The sequence below is a fragment of the Mya arenaria genome, chromosome 3 (assembly GCF_026914265.1).
Source record: "Mya arenaria isolate MELC-2E11 chromosome 3, ASM2691426v1".
In the NCBI taxonomy this organism is placed as follows: domain Eukaryota; kingdom Metazoa; phylum Mollusca; class Bivalvia; order Myida; family Myidae; genus Mya; species Mya arenaria.
The window spans coordinates 84,674,859-84,702,679 of NC_069124.1; the positions used below are offsets into that span (position 1 = coordinate 84,674,859).

Here is a 27,821-nt window from a genome sequence, read left to right on the forward strand (position 1 = left end):
AGTATCTTAGTGGTCGTTAGTATTTTAAGTGGATAATTTTTGTCATAATATTTTCATTGACTTTATTGTAAATGCATATTTTTATGGTAAAGACATTTACTGTATACTTTTTTAATTTGATTACGAACATTTTGGAAATCGACTTAAGTTAGGAAATGACTTAAGAAGTTTTATGAATACCCGCCGAGAAGAAGTCACGTGGAAGTATCACATGAAAGAGGAAAAAGACCAGTCGAGCGAGATGGGTTTTTTTATTATGCATCAGAACACGTATTATTAATATGAGTTTATCAACAAGCATCCAATTAAAGAGTCTTGAGTACTTCGAAGATGTTTAAAGTTCAATACACTATTAAATAATTATGTATATAATAATGTATCATATAAAGGAAAATACTGGCCAATGTTTTATTGCTTCAGCCTGTCATACATGAACATTTTATATATCCTAAATTTTACATCACCGGGGAAAATACATTGCTATATACAATATTTGGCCATTTCTAAATACATTAAGTTTGAAAAATAAGGACAGTAAAATTTCATAAAAGAAATCTACATTGAGAAATGCCCTCGTCGTTTAGAGAATGAAGCCCCATGGTTTGTTGTGTTGCGATGTAGTAGTGTGAAATGACCTTGACCTTGGCTAGAGGTCAACGTACCATGGCCTATACGTTCCTTCCTCTGCCACGGGGAACTGAAATAGGAGCGATATTATCAAGTACAGTCGAACCCCGTTGGCTCGAACTCGCTTGGCTCACTTTCCTCTAGCTCGAACATGATCTAAAGGACCGATTTCTTTTAACTGAAATTAAGAATTCCCGCTTGGCTCGAACTCCCCGAGGCTCGAGGTATTTTCGCCGGTCCCTTGGAGTATAAGCAAACGGGGATCGACTGTACATGACTTTATCATAAACATTTTAAACAGTATTAACATTTATAAACACATTTCAATGATTTAGATCTGTTGGGCGATACAACAAGTGGATATAAACGTATATATTCACATATTTCAACCAATGGTTCACTCATGACCTACTCGATTGGTGAACTGGTCTTCACAAGCCATGCGTATCCTTTCCGGGGTTGCTGGACTGTCCAGACGGAAGTAATCACGGAGACCAGCATCTGCACGTGCCGCAGATATCGCCTCCCTCGCTGCATAGAATACGGAGGCGGCCAGAAATAAGGGCGGCTCGCCGACAGCCTGGAATGGTTCATCAGTAATACGAACTCACAGTTAGAAAACGACCGATCGTTTGACCACATAATTACACCGTAATAGATGTGACCTATATTCCGTGATTATTAATACATGAATAGTTTATTCAGGGCACAAACCTTTGCGCCCTGAATATTTTGCCTATTTATTCACGGAAACCTACTTTAGAGGAGTAGACAGCCTTCTCGTTGACACTTCCCTTCAGCAAGGTGACATTGAACTCTACAGGAATGTCGCCAAAGCCCGGTATCTTGTAGTTTCCGGGCCCGCGGGTGAGCATCGTCCCCGAGGGAGACATCTTTACCTGCTCCATCATTAACAGTCCGTAGCCCTGTAAAACATCGGTAACGCCAGCAGTAATATGCTATCACTTTTTAAATACTGAACTTGTTTTGATTATTTTTGTTCGTTGTCGAAGTATTTACTAATTCTCCGAACCAACGTCTCTTTAATGTGTGAAAAAAAAACCTATAACGTATGCGGAATGACTCAGGACAGCAGGATAATAATGCACAAGGGCCATGGATGTGCACTAATATGGTAAATGAAATTAAACACATGATCAATGTCCCAACACGACACCTATTTGTACGCACCTGAACAAAGCCTCCCTCTATCTGGCCGATGTCTATGGCAGGGTTCAGACTTGTCCCCACATCCATCACAATGTCCGTACGCAGCACCTGAAACAATCACCTTACTAAAGGGTAATATACCTGTACTGAACAGATTATCAAAATTAGCTTAAACTTGTTAAAATAAGAAACAAATCATAAACATGTTGATTCTAACCTTAGGAAATCACAGAAATACTTTAAACAGCCACATAAACTTAACATGCCGATATAAGTCTGTCCGACTGTTATATTATTAATTTATTAGTTTTCTCACCACATGATCGCCCGTCAGACAGTCAATCTCCACCTGAGAGCAGGCAGCACCGTACGCGAAGTAGCTGTACGGACTCTCCTTGCATAAGCCGGGCGTTCTTAAAAAATCACAATAATCAGAAATATTTAATGACAATTTTTATTCATTTTAGAAAAAAACTCCTACAAATCACAGTGTCAACTATAATATTTCAAACACATGTTGGTCGACAACAAAAACAAACCTTTACAGATGTATGTTTTGGGACACTCTATCTTTGAGATTGGATGTGCGCTTACTTGTAGAAGCCGGTGGTAGAAAGGCTGATTCTGCGAAAGTAGGCGGCCATCACCCAGTCTTCCCACGTGCCCTTGGGATTGTCACACATCACCGGCTCCAATCGCCCCATCAATGTCCGACAAGCCCTCTGTATTGACAAGTTTATATATGACGCCTGCAATGCATCTTATGGTATATCCTGATAAAAGAACTAAAACGTTTTATGTTAAACGTGAAAGTAATAGCAAAAAAGGTTTTAACTGAATGCATGTAATGCAGGTTGTTCTCTTGGCTCTCCTCACCAGCATTAATAAACTAAGCTTTTAGATTGAGTGAGGACACTCACCAGGACAGCCATGCCGTTGAGGTCGGAGCCTACACTGGCGGCGGAAGGGGTCGTGTTGGGCACGGTGTTTGTTCCTGTTTCGCTGATGTGGATCTTTGAGACTGGGATCCGCAGCTCACGGCTCGCTATCTGACATGAACAGGGGTTATGTTGTAAGTTGTACACCATACAATTACCAAGTAAGAAGATATAGAAGATCATTTTTCACCAAATCGCATATACATGTAGTTGTTGTACATCCTACGGATGCTACTTAATGTGGACGAACGAAGAATATTATGTTTCAAAGATTTCAATATGAGAGTAATTCAATGCTAATGGCATTGTTTCAAATGGCAAGTCAGTACAAGCATAAATTGTTGACTGTTTTGCTTCAATAAAAATGAATACTATTTATGAAAATCAGAGACAAATGAAATAGTTCCCAGTGTACTTTCATTGCCATACGTCCACATTCGCCCGTGTACCAAAGACCCAGACTAGATCCTGATCACATAAAGACTTACCTGTATCATCTTGGTGTGTAGCCCCTGGCCCATCTCCACACCCCCGTGGGTAAGCAACACAGACCCGTCCTGGTATATGTGTACCAATGCTCCAGCCTGAAATGTGGCGGATGAGTTTCACACCGTAGATAAATAAAATGCTTCGATCGCTCTTTACATATATAAAACGGGGTACAAATGGTGCCATTTTTTTAACTACTGAAACTGTGGATGTCTTCATTGTTCCCTCAAAATACTAAACACGAAGCAAACTCACCCATCTACTATAATCTATGGTTTTAGTTTATCGTGATCAAAATTCTATTCGTATACGGTACCTGGTTTAAAAACTCTTCTTTATAAGCACACCCGAACTTTGTTGGAAGGACGGTTATTCCTCTCTTTTTCCATCGGTTTTCACTTAAAGAAGAAAACACCTTTTTTCATAATTTGGCGAAAAAAAATGACAATTTAGTATTTACTAATTTTGCCAATATGCAACAAAAATTACATTCCTTGGCATGCATTCCAAGTTCATCAGTACTAGTATCTTTGACTTGAAAAGTGTGCATTTGTGTTGTACATTTTTAACCATATGAATGTATTTAAACACGGCGACAATTTGCACATTCTGCATAGCACAGCAATACAACTAACTATTTTAATTAACCTTTGTCACATATTGTTTGACCTTTGGTCAGATATTATTTGACATTGAAGCAGAAAATAGGCATCTCACGCATTCAACTACGAAAGACTGTAAGGCATACCTGTTAAAGATATCAACCTCCTTCTTTCTTCTGTGGAAATCACTCTGTTGGACACAGTCGTCAAAGCACTTCTGTATAAAGCAGGGACTCAGTTCCTGGCCAAAATGGGTTCTGTCTCCATCTTGGTAAAGGTTCAACTCACGGATCTGGGGAGATATACATGAGATTTGATGCCTTGAAACAGGTACGCACAAAACAATGTAAAATAGGCGTTTTGATATACGCTAAAATTTGATTTAAAATTTGCCAAAAATGCCAAGATTATAACCATAGAAGTACATTCTTTACTCTGAGTAACTCAATGTAAATATTGCTGCAAGCAATGCCAATTAAAGCCAGGTATGACGTATGACGATAAATAAAAGAATGCAATTTGCATATTATATATAAAGATTAAAACGTGACCTCACCGTTACTGTTGGGATCCCAAGGCGGGCGGCCACATGCGCGAGAGCCTGTTCAGCCACCATCATGCCTTGTGGTCCCCCAAATCCCCGGAAGGCCGTGTTGGAGGGTGTGTTTGTCTTGCATACGTAACCCGTCACCGTCATGTTCGGGATTTTGTACGCGTTGTCACACTGGTAAATGGCCTTCTCCAGTACCTGGACATTACAATAGTTACCAATATACAGTAACTGAATTATTTCTTAGCTCAGTGGCGGCATTGCGTTTTTTTCATTTTGGTATGGAGACGTTTATTCTCGAATAATCAGAGGACGAGTAGATATTCAATATAAATATTATTGATAATGCTTCGTGGTATGGTGGCTGATTTCTGCCTTTCGTATTTTCGTATTTTCGCCGCATGATACGAAAATACGAAATGGTAGAAATCAACCAACATGCCGTGGCGAGTCCGTGCAAGCTTATTTCCTTAAACAAACTACCAATTCAGAAGAATTTGCTTTATACTCACGGCACTGGACAGGTCGATGGACATTCCGCCATTGCTGTACAGACAGAGCTCTAGGGCCAAAATTTTCCCAGTGTCATTAAATCCCACCTATGAGGGGAAACAGCACATCATATATCAAACTGACATAGGAAGACATAACCCAATTATGATTGCAGTACAAACACCTCACAGGGATGGTTATTTATGACATGGTGTACATTTTGAAATGAAAATTGAGAGAAAAAAATCATTATTTTAAGCGTTTTTACTGCAACTACACTCGGGACAAAGAAACCAATGAATACAGATCGAGTACGTTTGGGTGAAATGGTGCTGACCTTGTATTTGGCGAGAAAGGGGTGTCGTCCACCTGACATCACCATGTCTTCATCGCGGTCCAGCATCACACGGACTGGCCGGCCTAGTCTGGGGTAATAGGAACATACATGAATAGACATACAACGAACAAACAAGTTTGTAAAAAACATGTATCGTAAGTTCAAGACGATGTCGTTACCTTGGTGTACAGGTAGCTAGCTATATGTAGTTATGGACGACAACGGGTCAGTTGACCAAGAGGAATAGTAAGAATAATGAAAACACACTAGTATAGAAAACCATGCTATTTTTTTTTATGAAACAACCCATTCTTACTTGTTAGCAGCAACTGCACATGGTGTGGAAACAACGGCGTAGCGCGACTGTTTCCCGCCAAATCCGCCTCCTATCCGCTTCACCCGGACAACTACTCTATTAGAAGGTACCCCGAGAGCCCTTGCAACAAACATCTGCGAGAAACAATGATAATAAACAAGTTTCAATAAAAACGGGCGTTACATTGAGTCTTCTTTTACAGAGCTCTGAGTGTAGAAGATAATTAGAGAAGAAATACTATCCAAAGTAAGCTAGTGTCAATCTTTGCCAAGTTATTCCAACGTATATTACTCTGATGGTAGTTAATGTACGCATATTTGGTATTGCAATTACTTACACTAAAATAGCAGGAAGAACTAAGCATTCACGCTGAAACCAAAAACACTTACTTGGGCCTCCGTGGGGTTTTGCGTGGATACGAACATCTCTATCTCGCCATCCTCTCCCCGGGGCACAGCGAGGGTGGCATGACCCTCGAGGTAGAAGTGTTCTTGACCACCCATGTGGCTTTCTCCCTCCAGCATGTGGTCTGCCTGCTGGAAACCAGCCTCCACATCCCCACACGAGAGCTTGGTCGGAGAGAGGTGGAATGACCCAGCGCGTATTGCATCCTGGATTATAGAGCAAGAAGCCAATACATTGTCATGAAATTCAGGTACCATGCAGTTACTTTCTATCATTACTATTATTATAAGGAGTCATGCAATTGAATAATTGACCAATGTAGGGAATACTAAAAACAATGTTTACAATGTATCAATGGATTCTTAACAAAAACTCTTCTTTTTTAAGTAAATGCAACACTCGTATACAGTGTTGCGGTACCTTTATAGTAATAATTGGCTCAAGTTCCTTGTATTCGACCTTGACCTTCCTGGCTGCCCGTTTTGCCTGATCCTTAGTTCGTGCTATAACTGCACCTATCACCTGACCTTGACACAGCACCTGTAATAAGCACGAACAAATACAAAACAAAGGACTTATAACGCATTGATCTTGACCACGTTTTTAAGATATAAGTTTGACAGAAGCACAACATTATTTTACAGATATTTTAAAGCAGAAAAATTTAAGAAATTTAGCAACTCATTTCAGGTTGTCCATATACTGTACCTGTTCTGATGCGAAGATTTCCTCGTCATCTGGAAATATGGCTCCCCAGCGGTTGTGACCGGGGACGTCCTTGTAGCCGACGTAATCTACCACACCAAGAATGGCGAGTGCGGCGGACGGGTCCACACTGACGATGTTAGCATATGCCTTGCTGCTTGTAACGAACGCCAGATAGAGCTCGTCTGCAATAAAGCACAGCTTATTACCAAGTACACACACGCGTAGATTTTTATTGGGAAAACAATATTCTTTTAACATTTGACTTGATATTGAAATAATGTACAAGAAATATGTGACAGTTCTGGGCACTTTCAAACCTGTTTCAGGTATTGTTTATTTAACTTACCAAAACAAATTATTTCGAAAATTAAGTAGATAACATGAAACAATTCGCGAACGCTATCAGGTTATCTTACGGCAGTAAAATGCCACCATAAGGAAGACCTCGTGTAAACACGTTACCTTCCCATGTCTTGTTTCGTTTTATGACATTTACACGTCAATGTAAGTATATTGATGCGGGTTTATTTAATACATGTATGGAATATGGAATTCGAACCTTGATATTTAGGAATGTCATCGATGTAGATGGCTTCCCCAGTCACCTGCTTGGCGGCGGACACGTGACCGAGGGGTCGGCCCACTGGATCCTGCTGCAGCTGCCCGGGGGCCACTTCCTGAAAGATCTGGGAGCTGCGTGAGGGGTCTTTGTGGAACACAGGGGTTGCGCTTTTGAAGCAAGAAGGCACCTTTGAGGTCGGGATGTGCTGAAAACGGGAGGAGAGACATATTGTAGAATATTGTGAAGATTCATGAACATAGAAGAAGGCATTGTGTTAAAAGAAGGCTATATTGATGGTGAGAACATGTACGCGATTGTCCCTATGAATATGGTCATTATGAGCGATTAGGGCTAGTAGTATTTGACATGTTATAAAACCCGAATATTTTTAAAGGATGTCAGTGAAACGTTTCGCTACCAGAGTTTGTAACTGTTGTTGCACAGTGAGGTAGAATTTGAAGAAGAAGCTAAGAGTAAGAGATCTCCTGTATTCCACCATCCCCCCGGGAGACCCGGCAGCTAGAGGCATTTCCTCTGCCAGTAAACGACACACATCGTCTACCAACCAATCGTCCCAGCACCTAGAATGTAGGTATAATGTAAGAATAAAACACTCTTGAATGTGGAATGTATCCAATATACCACTTCCCCGCTTGGAACCCTGCAGTCAGAGGCATTTCTCCTCAGCAGACGACAAACATCATCTATCAACCGACCATCCCAGTTCCTGGAACTGAGCTGTTACCCCAATTAGAGACCTGGCAGCCAGGGGCATTTCATCTGATGATCTGCCAGCAGACGACATACATTGTCATTCCAGCGATTGGAATAGGGGTATAATGGAATAACTTCACTCTTGAAGGTGAGAGATAATGTAAGAATAAAACACTCTTGAATGTGGAATGTATCCAATATACCACTTCCCCGCTTGGAACCCTGCAGTCAGAGGCATTTCTCCTCAGCAGACGACAAACATCATCTATCAACCGACCATCCCAGTTCCTGGAACTGAGCTGTTACCCCAATTAGAGACCTGGCAGCCAGGGGCATTTCATCTGATGATCTGCCAGCAGACGACATACATTGTCATTCCAGCGATTGGAATAGGGGTATAATGGAATAACTTCACTCTTGAAGGTGAGAGATTTCCAGCACCCTGACTTGGAGACCCTGCAACCAGGGGAATACATTTTCTTAGCCAGTTACTCCAACAATCATCCAAGCGCCTGGAGTTACGGTAACATGGAAATATTATACACTCCTGAGATTGAGATATCTCGTGTAGCCAGAGGTTATTCCTCTACAAGCAGACAACACATATCGTCTTCCAACCAATCGTCCCAGCGCCTGGATTTGAGGTATGTATAATGGAAGTATTATACAGAGAGATCTCATTCATTTCACCATTTCTCCAGTAGATGCGTCAGCCTGCCAGCAGACGACCTACATTATCTACCAATCAAAGCGTCTGAATTTGAGGTATAATGGAGGTATGATACACTCCTTAAGTGAGAGATCTCCAGTACTCTGCCAACCAATTAGGGGACCCTGCAGCCAGGGGGTATTTCCTCCACCAGCAAACGACAAACATCGTCTATAAACCGTTCATTCGCAAATAAAAAAAATACACGCGGGCAACCACAAATACACTTACACTTAGAAAATGTACATTGTTTAGATGCCTTATTTCATCACGTATGCACAACCCCAAACTACAATTTAGTTAAATGACATAATGTAAAACTGTTAAAATTTTGAAATATGTAAGTGGAAATAGGTGTACGTATTAAAACATCATAAATGAAAATAGACGGAAAACCACTACTAAATGCTGCTTTTTCACATATACTTATTGATATACATATGTTCATGAGTATGTACCAGATTGCTTGGTAGGGTAAGATGATAAAACACAGGGCGCTGCTGGTGCACCTTATGTACGTAAGATGGGTTACCATGTGTTCACATTTTCAACTCAGGACCAGAACTAACCTTCCAATGACCTCCGTCATTGTCCTAGTGGGCATCACCGTGGTAATAGCCATTCCCCCATATGCAAGGGATAGTTCCTTAATCACATTGGTGTTGTCCTCGAAAACCACCCGCATGCCTGCATTCACAGTCGCTATGTCGTCCTCACGTCTGTATGCCTGCTTGTAGCCAGCAAAGTACTCGTTCTACAAAATATGAAGACGGAAATGTAAGTTGTACTTCCAACAAAACTAGCTACATGAAATAAGACATTTTTAGTACTAAGTGGATTCAGTTTCAAACGTTAATGTAAACTTAATTTCGTTGTCTCGGAAAAATCAAACGTTTTTGTCGTGTACCGTTTGTGACCAATTAAACTCGTACATTACACCGATTTGTTCCTTAAACAAACAACCCTTGAACTTTCTTCACCGATCGCTCTACCTTTCTGGTGAAGGGTAGTGTGATGTTCACCAGAACCTCGTCTGGACGCATCTGCGTCTTCCGGTAGCCCAGAAAGAACTTCTCGTTCATACAGACTTCTCGCAAGTTACGCTCTATAGATATAACAGTAATTTAAGATCAGAACTCGGTAGAATTTATATACCATAACAAATACATGAACATAAACCTAGGAAGACTTGCACGTAACTTGCTTATGGCACTTAAAGTTGTGCATGTTAAAGCCACTTACAAAGACGGCGTCTTAAAGATTACGACACATATCCTTGGCCTTTATCTTCAATATAAATAACAACAGACAAGTAAAATGAAAATAAGAACGTATTAGCTAAGGAACACTATAGACAGGCGTGTTGGGTTTTAACATACTTTTACTGTAGACCTGCAGCATTGCCCCACACGCCAGAAACAGGGGGTTGAGGTCGGAGATGGGGCTAGCTGTTATAATGTTGCCCGCAACAGCCTGATGTGGAAATCGTATTTCAAAGTAGTTGAAAACTTATAATCAAGCAAATATAATATATCATACAAACAGGCATATTTATAAGAAATATTATGTTAGTGTATATTAATTGGTATTACTATACTTATCCACACACCTTATAATATATAAGTAACCAACATACACCCGCCTGTTCACCTAATCACAAGTCATGAAATTTCGGAATTTCGAACAGCTTAAACTTATATTAAAATTTAAAAATTATTATCAGCAATCATTTTAACATTACAGTTATGCATTGTATAATGAGTCGGCGTTGTTGAAACTCAGGGAAACCTTACAGCGACGTTCCTGATCTGGTGCCCTGCGAACCATCTCAGCATTTCAATCACGGCGGAGAAAACCCGGGTCTTGTGTTCTGAAATACGTGTGAATATATTATGGAAAAACTACTATCTGTCAATTGTTTATTGCGAATATCATTTATAAATCCTTTTTTAGTAAAGCATTCCGGACGCTTCTTCATAAATGCAATATGTATTCAAATGTATTTTGCTTGGCTTGTGTCATGCTGTGTGTTACCTGGATATTTTAGAACAACATATTTCAGTTCCTCGTCGAGCCTTGTCAAGGTCACGGAACCTCCAAGCCTTATCCCCGTATCCATGTGTTCAACCATGCCTAGGTCCGGAACGATGCTAGGGCTTATCAACACGCGGTATTCCATCTGCTTGAACATCATTTCGATACCTAGGGCGAAGATGCCAGTAGTTGTCATGGATACAACAGCGTTTACATGTAAAATAAAACAAGGCAATTAATGTATGATTCGTTTTAAAGGCCTGTAGAAAGGCACGTGATACAATTGTTTGTTTACGTTCTTACCTATTTCAGTATTTCCTATCACCAGTTTGGCATCAGGAAACTGTGACTTCAGGTCCAGTAACTCTGCCAAAGTACGGGGCCGATACCATGTGACACGTTCACCCCGGTACACCAGGTAATCTCTGTCATACTGTTCTGTGTTCTACAATATATATTGGGAACAGTAACGATAAACAACCTTGAAATCAGGTCCAATAACAGACAGTGTGCAGGGCTGATACCACACGACAAGGTCACCCCGGTAGACCAGGTATTCCCGGTCCTACTGTCCTATGTTCTACAATATTGTCCAGGACAATAATGATAAATGACATTAAATCAGGTCAAATTACTCTGAAAAAGTACGAGTTTGATACCACGTGACACGTTCTGAAATATATGTCATACTGGTCCTCGGAAATTCTGCCCCAGAGAAAGGCCCATACAAGTACATATATAATGATCTGTCATCTTTGTCGTGTAAAGTATCAGTCCATTTTTTAAACTTCCGGACCGACTCCCATAGATATGCCTTTGTTGTAAAAGGTAGCATGTTGCCCTCTTGATATGGATAAGTATGGTAATGTTTATAAAGTATTTGTTCCAGTTTTCGTCCACCCTCCACTATCATAAATGTACACACATACAATGTCACTGGCCATATAAATGGTTGGCAATATTTCATAGACATTATCATTCCGGAAATAAATGCTTTTGCATAAGCGCGGTGCAGTTGTTCTTTTAAGGATGAAAGGAATAACAGTTAAACACTGGATACCTTCAGCTCCGGAGGAAATATCGGGTCTTGGGATGAATCAAGTGGTAGAAACGTTTCACCGTTCACGAGTCTTGAAGTGACCTTAAAGGCAAAAGGCAACAGTTGTGACAATTGAATGATATATATATATATATCATGTTTGTTAACCTGCTAAGGTTTTTGTTGAATACATATTATCATCGCCTGACTTTAAAAAAACAACTACTTTTTCTCAGTTAGCTTGCGAAACTCATTCATTGGTTTTATAATAAGACATTTGTAATAATATCGATACTTATTTAATATACACAGAATGTTGCAAATAAGTGTGGTGAATTCATACTCTTTCCTCCTGTTTCTGATTGGTGTCCCGATTTTTACAGCAGTTATCTCCCATCTGGCAGTATTCCTGCAAGGGAAGACGATTTGGAGAAGGCAGATTTATCTCGATGCTCACCGACATAAGCATTGGGCCGATTGTTCCGAAACTTGTTATCATCGGTGTTAACGGCATCGTTGAGGAACTATCGTATGATGTGTGCTTATATATTTCAGTATTAAAAACAAGTATAGCTGGATCAGTTGTCTCAATTTTTGTGTAAAGTACGGCAGATCACATGTGTTCACACGAAACCTTCAGAGTATTAATGAGTTGATTAAAGTGTAAAACACATGAACAGCGGATTAACTGTGAAAAAAACCTGTGCTGTGTAATTAATTAGTAGGACTGATTATTTACCAAAAATGGCTCAAGGACTACCAGTATTCCCATCATTCAATGTCACTGAAACAGCAGTGGACAGTCGCTGGAAAAAGTGGTTAGGCAGACTGGAAATCATGCTAGTTGGCATGGATGTCAAGGACGCTAAATGCAAAAGAGCGTTACTATTGCACTACGCTGGTGAAGATGTTTATGACATTTTTACAACACTTCCGGACGTCGATGAAACGTTTGACGCTGCAAAGCAAGCACTAACCCAGTATTTTGCACCCAAGAAAAGTATTGAATTCGAAGTATACAAGTTTCGACAGGCAAACCAAGAATCTTGGACAGCTTCCACACAAGACTCAGAAAGCTTGGAGAACACTGCGACTTTGCAAACACAGACAAGAAAATTAAGTCACAGATCATACAAGGCTGTACGTCAACAAGACTAAGGCGCAAAGCGCTCAGATCAGAAATGTCTTTAGACGAAATAATTAAAGAAGCGTGATCTCTTGAACTATCCGACAAAAACGCAAGCGAGATAGAACAATCAGCCAACCACAACAACAGTTACAACACCTATGCAATCAGGCAAAAGCAAAAACCAAACCGTCGTCAACAACGACAGTCTACCATCACTTACCGTCAGTCGAAACAGAAAACACGACGCTGCAGAAACTGTGGTAAGGAATATCCGCACTTGAATGGCCAATGTCCCGCTGCCGGCAAAATATGTAATTTTTACAAGAAAATGAATCATTTTGAGATTGTTTGTCGTTCAAAGCACAAACAGTCAAAGCCAGTGCATACCTTGGGTACCGATAATTGCTCAGACAGTGAAATTTCGGACAATGATAAAAGCAGTAACGAATTTTTGTTTGGACTTGCAATAAATTCAAACAAGCCACACATATCATACACACGACCTACAATCAAAGTCAAAGTCGAAGGTCATGCCCTAAATATGCTCGTAGATACAGGGTCATCGATTAATGTCATTGATGAAAAAGCATACAACGCCATGAAACCGAAGCCAGAATTATACAAAACGGATACGAAAGTATACGCATATGGTTCAACTGAAGCAGTTAATGTAATGGGCCAGTTCCAAGCAATGATAGAAACCCAAGACAAGTTTACGACAACCATGATATACGTAACGAAAGGAAACAGTGGCAATCTGTTATCATACTCTACATCAGTGTCACTGCAAGTCGTTCCAGAAATATTTTCAATGACAAGCAAAAGTGAAATATGTGACAAATTCCCGAAGGTATTCACAGGCATTGGGAAATTGACAGACACACAAATTGAGTTATTTGTAGACCAAACAGTTCAACCCGTTGTGCAACCACATAGGAGAATACCATTTTACCTTCGAAAACAGGTGGAAATTGAACTCAAAAGGCTCGAAGACATGGATATAATCGAAAAAGTAGATGGACCAAACTGGGTTTACCAATTGTCGTAGCACCGAAACCGAAGAGCAAAAACAATGAAATACGTATCTGTGTAGACATGCGCCTTCCTAACGAAGCGATTAAAAGGACTCGACACATTATACCAACAATTGACGATCTAATCGTGGACTTGAATGGTTCAAAAATATTCTCAAAATTGGATTTAAATCAGGGATACCATCAACTTGAAATCTCAAAGAAATCACGCAACATAACCACATTCACTACAAATGTTGGTTTAAGACGTTACAAAAGACTAAACTTTGGATTAACATGTGCATCAAGTTTTCCAAAATGCAATACGGACATCACTTGAAGGACTTGAAGGTGTACAAAACATCAGCGATGACATAATCTTGCATGGCAATTCGCAGGAGCAACACGACAGTAGACTGGCAACCGCCCTACTACGTCTACAGGAAAAAGGCCTCAAACTGAACACACAGAAATGTGAATTCAACAAGAAAACGCTTGAATTATTCGGCTACTTTTTCAGTGAAAACGGATTTTCTGCTGACACGAAAAAGTGTGAAATAATCAAAAACACGCCTGCTCCACAAAACGCAGCATAAGTACGAAGCTTCCTCACAATGACAAACTATGTCTCCAGATTCATACCAAACTACTCAACAACGACAGAACCTTTGCGAATGCTCGTGAAGAAAGATGCCAAATTCGTTTGGGAAGAAAGACAGCAAAAGGCTTTTGATAAACTCAAATCGGATCTAAGCAGTGAAACTGTAATAACATATTTCGATCCAAAATTGACAAAACAAATTGTTGCAGATGCAAGCCCCGTAGGCATAGCAGCTATCATGCTACAAGGAGGGGAAGTAGTTAGCTATGCAAGCAAATCATTGACAGATACCGAGAAAAGGTACTCTCAGACCGAAAAAGAAAACTTAGCTATCGTATGGGCCATTGAATACTGGCATATATACCTCTTTGGACACAAATTCACCGTCATAACAAACGCAAAAGCGCTTGAACACATACACAAAAACCCGAAGTCCAAGCCGCCAGCAAGACTCGAACGGTGGCGAATGAAAACGCAAGCCTATAATTTTGATGTCATATACCAGCCAGGTGAATCAAACATGTCAGACTACCTAAGTAGGCACCCTGAGGTCACAAAGGCTCAAGCAAACAACGCAGGAAAAATTGCAGAAGAATACCTGTCATTCATTACATACCATGATGTTCCAAAAGCGATGACGTTGCAGGACATAATTAATGAGACAAGCCGTGACAACGACTTACAACAGGTGATGCAAAACGTCAGACAAACCTCGTGGAAATCAAATTACAAAACAAATACGGTACTAGATTCACTTGCACTTGTGAAAAATGAACTGACAGTTGTGACGTTCGAAAACGGCGAAGTTCTCTTGCATGGAAATAGAATCGTGTTACCTAAACAGTTGCAACAGAAGGCCATTTCAATAGCACACGAATGACACCCAGGAATAGTTAGGACAAAACAACTATTGCGCGAAAAGGTGTACTTTCCATAAATGGACAAAATGGTCGAGGACTTGTGTAACAGTTGTCTTCCCTGTCTCGCAGCAACTGATCAAAAGTCCAAGGAACCACTTCAAATGACTGAAATGCCAAAACAGGCATGGGATTCAGTGAGCATGGATTTCTGTGGACCATTTCCTGATGGAAAATATCTTCTTGTTTTGATTGATGACTTTTCAAGATTCCCAATTGTTGAAATAATAACATCTCTCAATGCAGGTATTGAGAAGCTTGACAAAATATTCTCAGAATATGGAATACCTGAAGTACTGAGAACTGACTATGGACCGCCGATGAATAGTGCAGACTTTCAAAACTTTTCAAAACAATGACGCAAATCAAAAAGCTAAAATGAAATCGTATGCGTACGCAAAACGACATGCAAAGCCGGCAACATTTAACGTTGGCGACACTGTACTTGTCAAACAACACAAAACAAACAAATTCTCCACACCTTTCGACATTCAGCCATATAAAAATTACAAAGATAAACGGTTCGATGATAATAGCAAAAAGAGGAGACAGGTCAATCACCCGCAATTCGTCCTTTTTCAAGCTGATAGAAGAAAGTTTATTCAAAAGCAACATACAACACACTACATATTTGAAATAGGCCAATATGACCCTTGATCAAATTATTACATAACTTAATACAATAGCTTATGTATACATGTATGACGAAGCATATTTAATTATTTATAAATAGGTTTATCTTTATCGCAATGTTAACAACTGTATCTGTATGATTCAATATACTTTTCTAAGTACATCAACTTTGAAATATTTTCTCTGTTGTATACCCATTATAGGGAATACTTCCGCTTGTATATACATATTTAATTACGAGCAAATGGCCCATGATCGAAATTAAGAAAAATAAATAAAATCAATTAAATTCTTAAACAAATGGACAGATCATAAGACAACAACTGTATTCAGCATACCAATATGATAATAATATAATGTTTATAACCTTAATAGTGAATAAAGATTTTGATGAAACTGGTTAAATACCTTGGTCGAGCAGCATTAAGAAAAAGAAAAACAACAACAATTTAGGTCTCCCTTAATTGGCTTGGATTAGGATGTGTGTCTTTCTTATTTCAAAAGCATTAAAGATAAATACAGCTAATTTCCTCAAAACATTTGCGTTGTTGGATTTTAACAACTGAATAGTTTTGAACATACTTGGTCTTTCTCTATAGTAACGCTTGATATATTTACATCGTTTATCATTAAACAATATGCATTCAAATAAGAGGTGATATTCGTCTTCTAACTTATTACACGTAACGCATAACCGTTCTGCTCTTGGCACGTTTCTCCATCGACCAGTCTCAATACCGAGCCGGTGTGAAGACGAGCGTAATTTTGTAAGTGCTATTCTATACTTCTGAATATTGACTTGGTTAAGATATGACTGCATTTCAAAATTTGCGAATACTTTATAAAAAGTTGCTCTAGTTGAATTTTCTAATCTGCTATACCAAGTTTGAATAAAAGTATCCTTAACCCGACGCTTAAAAATGCTAAGAAAATTATTATTGTAACCAACACCCTGTGCAATCCAAACGTCTTGAAAACCGAATGTGCATAACATATTTTTCACCATAGCAGCCCAGTTGTTTTTACCAGGATTATTTTCAATTTCAATTAACATGCTTTTATATATAATACTTATGTATTTTCGTTCACTACAGTGTAATATCTTAAACCAATATTTCAATATAACTGTTAATCTCATCGAATAAAAATCAATCCTGCCTAGGTCTCCATACATAAAATCGTTTTGTGTAGAAGTTTTAACACCAAGTAAATTCTTGCAAAACATAGTATGTATTCTTTCTACGTTGTGTGCACGGGAAAATCCCCAAACTTCACATCCATAGAATAAAATAGGCTTAACTAGTTTATCAAATAAATCTAAAACATGTTCAGTCGATATGTTAACAAAGCCTTGAAGGTATTTCTTCATTTTAAAAAATTGCCTTATTTGCTTGTCCTGACAATGTTTTCAGGCATTCAATAAAGGAGCCTCCAGACGTAAACACAATTCCCAAATAACAATATTTTGGTACAATTTCAATTTCTGAATCACCATAATGAAAATGAATATTTTGTGCTAATCTACCGCCTTTTCTGAAAACAACAATTTTAGTCTCATCTCTATTTACAAAAAGCTTCCATCTTCTACAGTAGTTTTCTAAAATGTTAAGATTAGTTTGCATTTAAACACTGGTCTTTGCAAAAATTACGATGTCATCTGCATACATCAATAAAAAGAGTTTAACCATGTTTAGATCAATACCTTTGGCTCCATTTAGAAACAACTCGTCTTCTAAATCATTAAGATACATAGAAAATATAAAAGGGCTTAAACACTCCCCTTGCCGGACACCCGAGAAAACTTTCAAACATTTCACCACTTTCACCATGAAGTTTAACTTGTGTTTTAACACTGTTATATATGCCTTTTATAACACTAAACAATTTTCCTCTTAGGCCTAATTTATATAATTTAAACCATATACTTGGTCTAACCAAATAGTCAAAGGCTTTAGAATAATCCACAAATAAACATTACAGTTGTTCATTCATATTTAAAACCTGATTTATCAAACTATGTAAGACAAATATATTGTCAGTTGTTCCCATTTTGGAGCGAAAACCTGCTTGAGCTTCAACATATATGTAATTAGTTTCGGCCCACATTGCCAAACGTTCATTTATACATCGTGTAAATAATTTTCCTAATACACTCAACAATGTAATACCTCTATTTTTTTGACATCCGATAGGCTACCCTTTTTATGAATAGGAACTAAATACCCATCGCTCCATAATTCAGGAAAATGGCCTAATTTTAAAAGTTTGTTGAACAATAATGATAAAACCGGTGAAAATGTGTCTTTTCCATAATACAAAAACTCATTTATTACTTTATCTGGGCCTGCACTACGACCAAGATTTAAATCTTTGATATTTCTGCTAATATCTTCGACAGTGAAAGGTACATCCAATTCATTAAACATAATCTTCATTTCGCTATCTAAAATTGCTTCATTAAAATATATGACATCTTCATCAGCCTGAAAAAACCTGTCATCTGGACAATCAGCCAACTATCGTATATAACAAATCTTGATGTTATTTTTGACATTCTCTTCGGGATTTCCGTTGTTCATTATAATTTTAACATCGAAAGAGAAAACTACTGACCTTGGTTAATGTCTTAAATCCCTCCAGTATCGGTCTGTATCCGGTACATCTACACAGATTACCTGTACCAAGAATAATAAAGTACTTTAAGTACTGTTGAAAATAGTATATACACCTTTCTAAACAGTAAATAATAGTTTCTATTATATTGACGAGCGTATATCAAATCAACAGGTGTTTGTCAGGCATGTATGAATATTTGTATTTGTCACCATTTGGTGCTATATTTGGCCACATAGGTCTATGACCTTCTGGTTGTTGAGTATTCTGTTCTGTTCTTTAAAACATTGTCATGAAAATAACAAAAGAAATCAGTCTTTAACCCAAATGCTGCACTTAAAAGTCATACAATACGGTGTACATGCAGTTAAAATGAACCAGATTAATTGCCCTTTTATAAAGACAACATCAGCAAAAATAGACAAGGCAGCTTCTTAAAGCTCGTAAATCCAACCGAAACCAAATTCAAAATGATACCTATACATAGAAATTGTTTTAATTAAGTTTTGCCCCATTATGACAACGGAATGGTTGCTTGCCATTTCGAAGAAACACATACATGGTATAGGTTCAAGTCTAACCTTCAAACGCCTTCTCCATGGTGGCAATGGACGGTTGTGGATTGTTTCTGAGCAGAGTGTACATGGACATGATGATGCCTGGGGTACAGAAACCACACTGGGAGCCATGGGAGGCAGCCAGCCGCTCCTGGACTGGATGTAGACCGTGTTTCACGCTGCCAATACCCTCCACTGTGGTCACCGCCAAACCGTGCATGGAACACAATGGTGCCAGACAGGCGTTCACAGAGAAGTGACTGGAGCAGAAGAAAGAACAGTTTTTGCCCCAAGCGACCATGCTTCCACCACAAATTGAGGGAAATAATTTCATGATCCTTGTTTGGAGCACAGTGGCGCCAGGAATGCGTTCACCGAGAAGTGATTCAAGTAAATAAAGGGAAATAAGGAGAGCATCACTGTTTGGTGTTCAACAATAAAAATGTGCTTAAAACTGCATCTACCATCCATTTTCTTCATGGCAGCCCATGCATGAAGCACAATGGCGCTGGGCAGGCGTTCACCGAGGTGTAACTGTCATAAAGAAAAGTAAATAAGCAAGAGGTTCACAATGTAGACCGATCTTTACGGTACCCACATCTTCCAGTGCCCGGGACCAGACTAGCGCCGGGCAGGCGTTCACAGAGAAAAGGCTGAAATAAAAAGAAATATCACCCCATTAGACAAGCTTCAAAACTGTTGTTGCCATTAAAGATAATACCAAATTATGATCGAGTACTCATCGTTACGTCTGCATCTCTCTGTCATATATGGTGATCATGACAACACATGACCCTTATTCACCCCCACCACAGCCAAGTTTGCCATGATTCCCTTAGTTTCACTGTACCACAAGAAGACAGGCTTGTGAAATCACCGTACTGTCCGTGCCTACCTGTCATAAATTATAATTATGACAGAACCTGCTACACATCAAACCCCTCCACAACCCAGTTTGGTTCCTGTAAGTCCCACAGTACCCAAAGGAAGGGGTGGGTATTTACTTACCGCACGCTCTTTGCCTCCCTGTCATATCTGGAAAGCATGACAGTACACGCCCCACATCCACCTTCACCACAGCCCAGTTTTGTTCCAGGCAATCCCACTAAAGCGGTTGTTAAGAAGCTACAGTTGTATTGCATAATTATATGAGAAATATTTGGAGGATGGTGGTGAAATATATGATGACAATTTTGACAAAGAAGACGCCAACGATGATGCGGAAGAAGTTGAGGAGGGGAGATGCCTCAATGTATAGATGGCGGAACGAAGTTGATGGGTGGAGAAGGGGGGGGGGTAGCATGAGGAAGGAGACAAAGAGAGGATAAGATGGATACAAAGGAGACGAACATGTATCATATGGTATGAGAGGGTCAGGATCGGGATATAGAGGAGTCGAACATGTATCATATGGTATGAGAGGGTGGGGATCGGGATATCGAGGAGAAGAAAAGATGGCAGGAGAAATTGAGGACCTGGACAAAGAGGGGACACGGATAGAGAAGATGGTAGGAGAGGGTGGGGACCGGATTATAGAGGAGACAAGCATTGAAGAGATAGTAGGAGATGGTGGCGATCGGGATATAGAGGAGACATACATGGAGGAGAAGAAAAGGACCGGGATATAGAGGAGACGAACAAGGGTGAGGATCGGCATATAGAGGAGACGAACATGGAAAAGATGGCAGTAGAACGTGAGGGCCGGGATATAGTGGAGACACACATAAAAGAGATGGTAGGAGTGGATCGGGATGAAGAGGAAACGAACATGGAAAAGAAGGCAGGGTAAGGTGATGACATGAATAAAGAGGAGACACTCATGGAGGCGATGGTAGGAGAGGGTGAGGATCGGAATGTAGTGGAGACGAACATTGAGGAGAGGGTGGGAGAGGGTGTGGACCTGGGTATAGAGGAGGCGAAGACGGAGGAGATGGTAGGAGAGGGTGGACCGGGATATAGAGGAGACGAACATGGAGGAGATTGTATAATAGGGTGAGGACCGGGATATAGAGGCGACACACGTGGAGGAGATTTTATGAGAGGTTGGGGACAGGGTTATAGAGGAGACGAACATGAGGCGATAATATAAGAGGGTGAGGACCGGGATGTAGTGGAGACAAACATTGAGGAGATGGTAGGAGAGGGTGTGGAGATGGGTATAGAGGAGACACAGACGGAGGAGATATTAGGAGAAGGTGGGGACCGGGATATAGAGGAGACGAACATGGAGGAGATGGTAGGAGAGGTTGAGGATCGGGATGTAGAGGAGGCGTACATTGAGCAGATGGTAGGAGAGGGTGAGGATCGAGATAGAGTAAACGAGAAGTCGATGGCGAAAGGAGAATGAGAGTGGAAACGAAAAAATAATACATATAAGTTCGATTTGAAGCAGCAAACAGGGAGGAGACGAAAGAGGGAAGACGGCATGATTATCCGGGGTAGCAAGCGATCTTAATGTATTCAAAATCATATACACAATTGGTACCATACTATCATTAAGGGAAATAGCACTGGTAATAACTTTCAATATACGTCTCTGGAACGCTCAAATGAAGCCTATTTGTGTATATTTTTTCTTACGTTGCCATAAGCATTTGTTAAACACGTTATTCATACATTAAAGTAAGTGTCTTTGGTAGTGCTTTTGTAATCGGTCTTAATTTACTTGCAGGGGGCGTCCAGGATTTAACGTTAGAGGGGGCGTAATTTCGGAGTATAACTTTTTGAATATCGCTCTTCGCTAGAATCGAAATATATTCGGTTTACTTGTTAACAGGTGGTTTTGGCACAATTTCTAGTCCGAAATGATGCATTTTAGGCGTATTTTATAAATTGTTCTCCTATATTGAAATTATAACTAAGCTTGGACAATTTTAGTGGTGTCGCGCGCCATATTTTTCCAAACCTCCTGGATCCGATAGTGACTTATTTCCTTTTTTAGCCCGTTGTATTGCGATTATCGAATAACTAAAATTCACGTAAAAATAGTGTCACTTGTTGCCAATGTTATAATGTATACAGTATACGTGGTATATTCTTTCATGATTGATGAAATAATGCTCTAATTTTGCCACTTGGTGAATTGAATAAAGCATTGGTATCCGTGATGTGCTTTTTAAACACGTGCACTTATGGGATGACATTTGACGTCAAGTCGTAATAATTAGAACAACACATAATTCTACTCACGCTCATGCTCATATTTTTGAACTCTTTTAACCAGTGATCTTATGTCATGACATTTGACTTCAGTAGCTATACACTCTTATGTAAAAAATATTTGGGTCATTCATTTTAATGTATGCAAAATTGCGTTCGTAGCATACCAATATCGTGTCATATTTTGATTCAATTCTTGCGGTAGAATACAATAGTATACCAAACGTAGGGGGTTTTAATCAAAGGATACATTTATTCCTGAGAAACTGTAACAATGTTGACTCCGGATCTGCATTTTCAACTTCAAGCTAGAAAGGTATAGAAAGGCATAGGTAAACAGTCACGTTCAATGAAAAAATAAGTGAAAAAGAGCATTTAGTATATATCGGTGCCTATCAAGCAACCAAATGTAGGAGAGCATTCAGTATGTATCGGTGCCTATCAAGCAACCAAATGTAGGAGAGCATTCAGTATGTATCGGTGCCTATCAAGCAACCAAATGTAGGAGAGCATTCAGTATGTATCGGTGCCTTTCATGTATCCAAATGAAGGAGAGCATTCAGTATGTATCGGTGCCTTTCATGCAACCAAATGTAGGAGGGCATTCAGTATGTATCGATGCCTATCAATCAACCAAATGTAGGAGAGCATTCAGTATGTATCGGTGCCTATCAATCAACCAAATGTAGGAGAGCATTCAGTATGTATCGGTGCCTTTCAAGCAACCAAATGTACGAGGGCATTCAGTATCTATCGGTGCCTATCAAGCAATCAAATGTAGGAGGGCTTCAGTATGTATCGGTGCCTATCAATCAACCAAATGTAGGAGAGCATTCAGTATGTATCGGTGCCTTTCAAGCAACCAAATGTAGGAGGGCATTCAGTATGTATCGGTGCCTATCAAGCAACCAAATGTAGGAGGGCATTCAGTATGTAACGGTGCCTATCAAGCAACCAAATGTAGGATAACATTCAGTATGTATCGGTGCCTTTCATGCAACCAAATGTAGGAGAGCATTCAGTATGTATCGGTGCCTTTCATGCAACCAAATGCAGGAGAGCATTCAGTATGTATCGGTGCCTATCAAGCAACCAAATGTAGGAGGGCATTCAGTATGTATCGGTGCCTTTCATGCAACCAAATGTAGGAGAGGATTCAGTATGTATCGGTGCCTTTCATGCAACCAAATGTAGGAGAGCATTCAGTATGTATCGGTGCCTTTCATGCAACCAAATGTAGGAGGACATTCAGTATGTATCGGTGCCTATCAAGCAACCAAATGTATGAGAGCAGTCAGTATGTATCGGTGCCTTTCATGCAACCATATGTAGGAGGGCATTCAGTATGTATCGGTGCCTTTAATGCAACCAAATATAGGAGGGCATTCAGTATGTATTGGTGCCTTTCATGCAATCAAATGTAGGAGGGCATTCAGTATGTATCGGTGCCTTTCATGCAACCTAATGTAGGAGGGCATTCAGTATGTATCGGTGCCTTTCATGCAATCAAATGTAAGAGGGCATTCAGTATGTATCGGTGCCTATCAAGCAACCAAATGTAGGAAAGCATTCAGTATGTATCGGTACCTATCAAGCAACCAAATGTAGGAAAGCATTCAGTATGCATCGGTGCCTTTCAAGCAACCAAATGTAGGAGGGCATTCAGTATGCATCGGTGCCTATCAAGCAACCAAATGTAGGAGGGCATTCAGTATGTATCGGTGCCTTTCAAGCAACCAAATGTAGGAGGGCATTCAGTATGTATCGGTGCCTATCAAGCAACCAAATGTAGGAGAGCACTCAGTATGTATCGGTGCCTATCATGCAACCAAATGAAGGAGAGCATTCAGTATGTATCGGTGCCTTTCATGCAATCAAATGTAGGAGGGCATTCAGTATGTATCGGTGCCTTTCATGCAATCAAATGTAGGAGGGCATTCTGTATGTATCGGTGCCTTTCATGCAATCAAATGTAGGAGGGCATTCAGTATGTATCGGTGCCTTTCATGCAATCAAATGTAGGAGGGCATCCAGTATTTTACTCATTCAGTATTTAACAGTGCCTATCATGCACCAAATACACCACCTCACATGACAATCAAATTCAAGTAGTTGTTCAGGTCTTTTCTATTGTAGCGTACTTGTATATCCTCATAACGTGAATTTGTATGGACTTGTACACTTATTAATTGTGTGATTGGATTCCTTTTACTCAACAAATAATACTGAACGCGTAACGTTGATTTCCCCATATTTTTTTTTTGAAAGATTAAGCTTTTGACTGCCATGGCAGCCATTTTCCTCCTAAAAAGATGTGTTCGCTAGTGTAATGCACCTAACTCCTGTTTTCTCCTTGAAGTTTCTTTATTTTTCTATATTTGTTTTGTAAGCATGCAAAGCATATGTGTTGTCAATATCATTAGTCTCTGTTTTAGAAAATAATTATAAAACGATACCAACAGCAACATAAACTTTTTTCATCTCATGCTTATAATTATCATTATGAAGTAAACAGTGACTTAAGAACTAAGTGAAAAGCAATGTTATATATTCATGTTCGGCAAAGTATGTTGTATTGGAGTGATAGAATAAATTTCCAACGCGTGGTGTGGATTGATAAATGCAAGATGGCGTCAAAAATGGCTGCCATGAATTTTAAATTCAGTGAAAATGTTATGTTAAAATATGGCAATTTTTTTGACTTCATTCGTTTGGTTCACTCGGAATATTTCAGTTTATGGGGTTACTTTATTTCAATCTTTTACTTAGGTTTATCATTTGGAAGAATTTTTTAGCAAATATATATTGTACTTTTATTTTTGATAATGTCTTCTTCGTTTATTCCCAGATATAGTTATATGATGCTTTTCTTAATGACACTCTATGATCGCACAGTTATAAATCTTTTATTTGCTAAACAAGAGTTAGACAGTGTGAGTTTATTTTAGTTTCAAACCACAACTGCATCATATGTTTGTAAAGTTTTTGCATTAGGTATTCTGAATTGTATTACTTTGTCTACAGATACAGTAAGGATCCCTTATCGTAGAAGTTCTTGGGGTTTACCTTTTTAGTTTTATTATTATTTGTGTTTTCCTTAAGTTTCCTCAAGTCACTGCATACTGTGATAAGATTTACCATTACGTTTTTATTTTATTCGGGAGTTTAAGAATAAAGTGAGGTTGTGCACACAAATTGGTTTAAACCCCTAGTAATTTTACACTTTACTGATCGTTTCAAAGCGGTACCTTAAAATCCTTGTTCTTTTACATATAAATTTAGGATTGAAATGGTACTTTAAAGATGGTAGTTGTGATTTGAAAATAGTATTTTCGTTTTATTAAAATAATATTAAGTTTTTAGATTTTTTAAAAGCCAACATTTCATAGCATTACAGCATGCAAAAGGTGGTCAAAACTATTGCTATTGCTGTAAGAGTCTTATGAATAATTGTGCTTGTGTCAGTTAAAAGCATATCTCATTATATGGCAAAATGTGCTGTTTCCAAGAGGTATAAATATTAAAATGGTTGACTCTAACGTATATTGTTAGGTTAATATAACAAGATTTACATTCAGGGGGCATATTCACATCAACGGGCAAATAAACTTCAGGTGCAAATGAACACATGGGTAAAAACTTACTCCGAGTCTGGAGGTGGGATGAATTTCATCCCTGGTATTTCATGTCATATAAGCACAATAATTAATTTTTGGGGTTTTTATTTTGATATGGCTGAGCTTTACGGTACACAAAGAAAGAAGGGAAATTGTTATTAATACAACATATTTTATTCTGTAAAACATTTTTCTTAATTTATTGGAAGACTTATTTTACCAAGTACTTAAATGTCTGAAATTTCATGTCAATTTTTAATTGAATGTTTTTGTTTTCAAGTTAGGCTATTTGGTCCTCCTTGAAGACTCACATGCTATACGGAATGTTAAATTTTCCAAATACAATTAATTAAAAAAGCACTCCTTTTTCTGATGATACTTTAAAAGTTTTCAATTGTAAACACCTTTTACGTGAAACGTGAATACGTGCAGTTTATTTTTGTTGGCCAGTATGGCTTGTCTGCTTTTAAAAGACATATATCTTATTTACTTTGATTGATTATTGCAACATCGCTCAGTGAATAAGAGCTGTATCAAATAACGTTTAGTAATATACGCTTCATTGTTGTCTAATGTTCTTTTCAACACAAACCTTTTGCATTTTATCAAATAAATTAAATCTTCTGAAATACCATGTGAACGCGTTCAAAGCATACCCCAATTAGCAAATTTGCCAACGTGGATTTAAAATATATATCTTTATGGATATATGATATAACTGTTGTACAAGGCGCTAAAGCATTCAAAATCAAGTTCAAAATCGTTTGAATGTCAAAAAGCAAAAATGACAAATATCTACAGCGCTATTACTTATTTCTTCATTTTATTTATATAATCACGAATTTAAATTTAATTTCATCTCTTTCGTAACATAAAATTTAAGCTCACGATACAAAGGCCCTACTTGAGTGCATCCATACTTAACAAGCTTCATGTAAAACATATGTGTGCGCTTCATGAAGTCCTCTCCAGCCGAAAGTATTTATTCAGTTTATTCAGTGTTTTTTTCTAACCGGACGTGTTATAAGGCAAGTTCCAAACAACCCCGAAACAACATCTTTCCCAGATCAAATAAGTATTTAAGGCAATCATGTTTTATCAGTCCACTGAGTAGGTCACATCAGCCTTTTATCGTTTTTGTGGTGACAGTCAAGCTGAATCATTTATATCAAACAAGCACCAGCCGGGGCTAACAAAAGTTAAGCCAGAGCTCATTCAACAACATTTTTGGTACCATCTAGCCATATCTGCCTTAAAGCCGCCATAAACTGACTGTTCCCAAGTCCACTGTGTGTTCAAGAAACGTTTTTGCTAGTCCATTTTGTATTAAACTTTTAACAAATAGGTTATGACGCGCTATCAAGTGCCAAATAAACGTTAGTTTTGCTTTACTTTAGAACATACGTTTAAAGAAATCCGACATGTATACAGGTCAATAAAGTGCCAAGTAAACCCAAATTCTGCTGTAATGAAGTTTTTTCTAGTGTAAAACATTCCACAGTAAGGCTCTTATAAAAGTGATCTGCATTTTTATATAAAAACAAACCTCAGATATACTTACGTCAGTCCAGCTCAGAGGCGAACAAACACATGTGTAACTTCAGAGTGCCAATTTGACCACATTTTCGCAACAATGAAGCAGATTAATAGCATTTTGTTTTTGTTTATTTCTAATAAAGTCTTTGCAGAGCCAAAAAGACTACATGTATATGGCAACCATAAGCCATTTCAGAGCAGAACAAGCCAATGCTTCGATTAAGCATTCTCAGTACAAAATAGATCACTATTTAAATATAGATTTGATAAAACAAGTGGAATGGAATACCTTTTTTCCGTTTACGAAAAATATAAGTCGCGATATTTTAGTGTTCATCTTACTATCCATCGTAT

At 38.8% G+C, this 27,821-nt stretch overlaps 1 protein-coding gene across 1 annotated transcript; it reads right to left on the bottom strand.

The window, feature by feature from the left end:
* Nucleotides 1-322: 322 nt before the first annotated feature.
* On the bottom strand, nt 323-27,821 carry LOC128228480 (xanthine dehydrogenase/oxidase-like). Its single transcript, XM_052939814.1, has 32 exons — nt 27,757-27,821; nt 22,565-22,622; nt 20,164-20,260; nt 19,180-19,415; nt 18,599-18,660; nt 12,036-12,101; nt 11,714-11,794; nt 10,957-11,098; nt 10,654-10,821; nt 10,413-10,489; nt 9,999-10,092; nt 9,612-9,724; nt 9,189-9,373; nt 7,615-7,777; nt 7,194-7,401; nt 6,635-6,816; nt 6,347-6,466; nt 5,911-6,132; nt 5,522-5,655; nt 5,206-5,293; nt 4,889-4,975; nt 4,383-4,574; nt 3,973-4,118; nt 3,541-3,622; nt 3,224-3,319; nt 2,718-2,846; nt 2,392-2,519; nt 2,114-2,210; nt 1,819-1,905; nt 1,386-1,553; nt 1,040-1,207; nt 323-697 (listed from the first exon to the last, which is right to left on the bottom strand). The coding sequence occupies exons 1-32, from the start codon at nt 27,814-27,816 to the stop codon at nt 647-649; spliced, it is 3,987 nt and encodes a 1,328-aa protein (XP_052795774.1). The 5' UTR covers nt 27,817-27,821; the 3' UTR covers nt 323-646.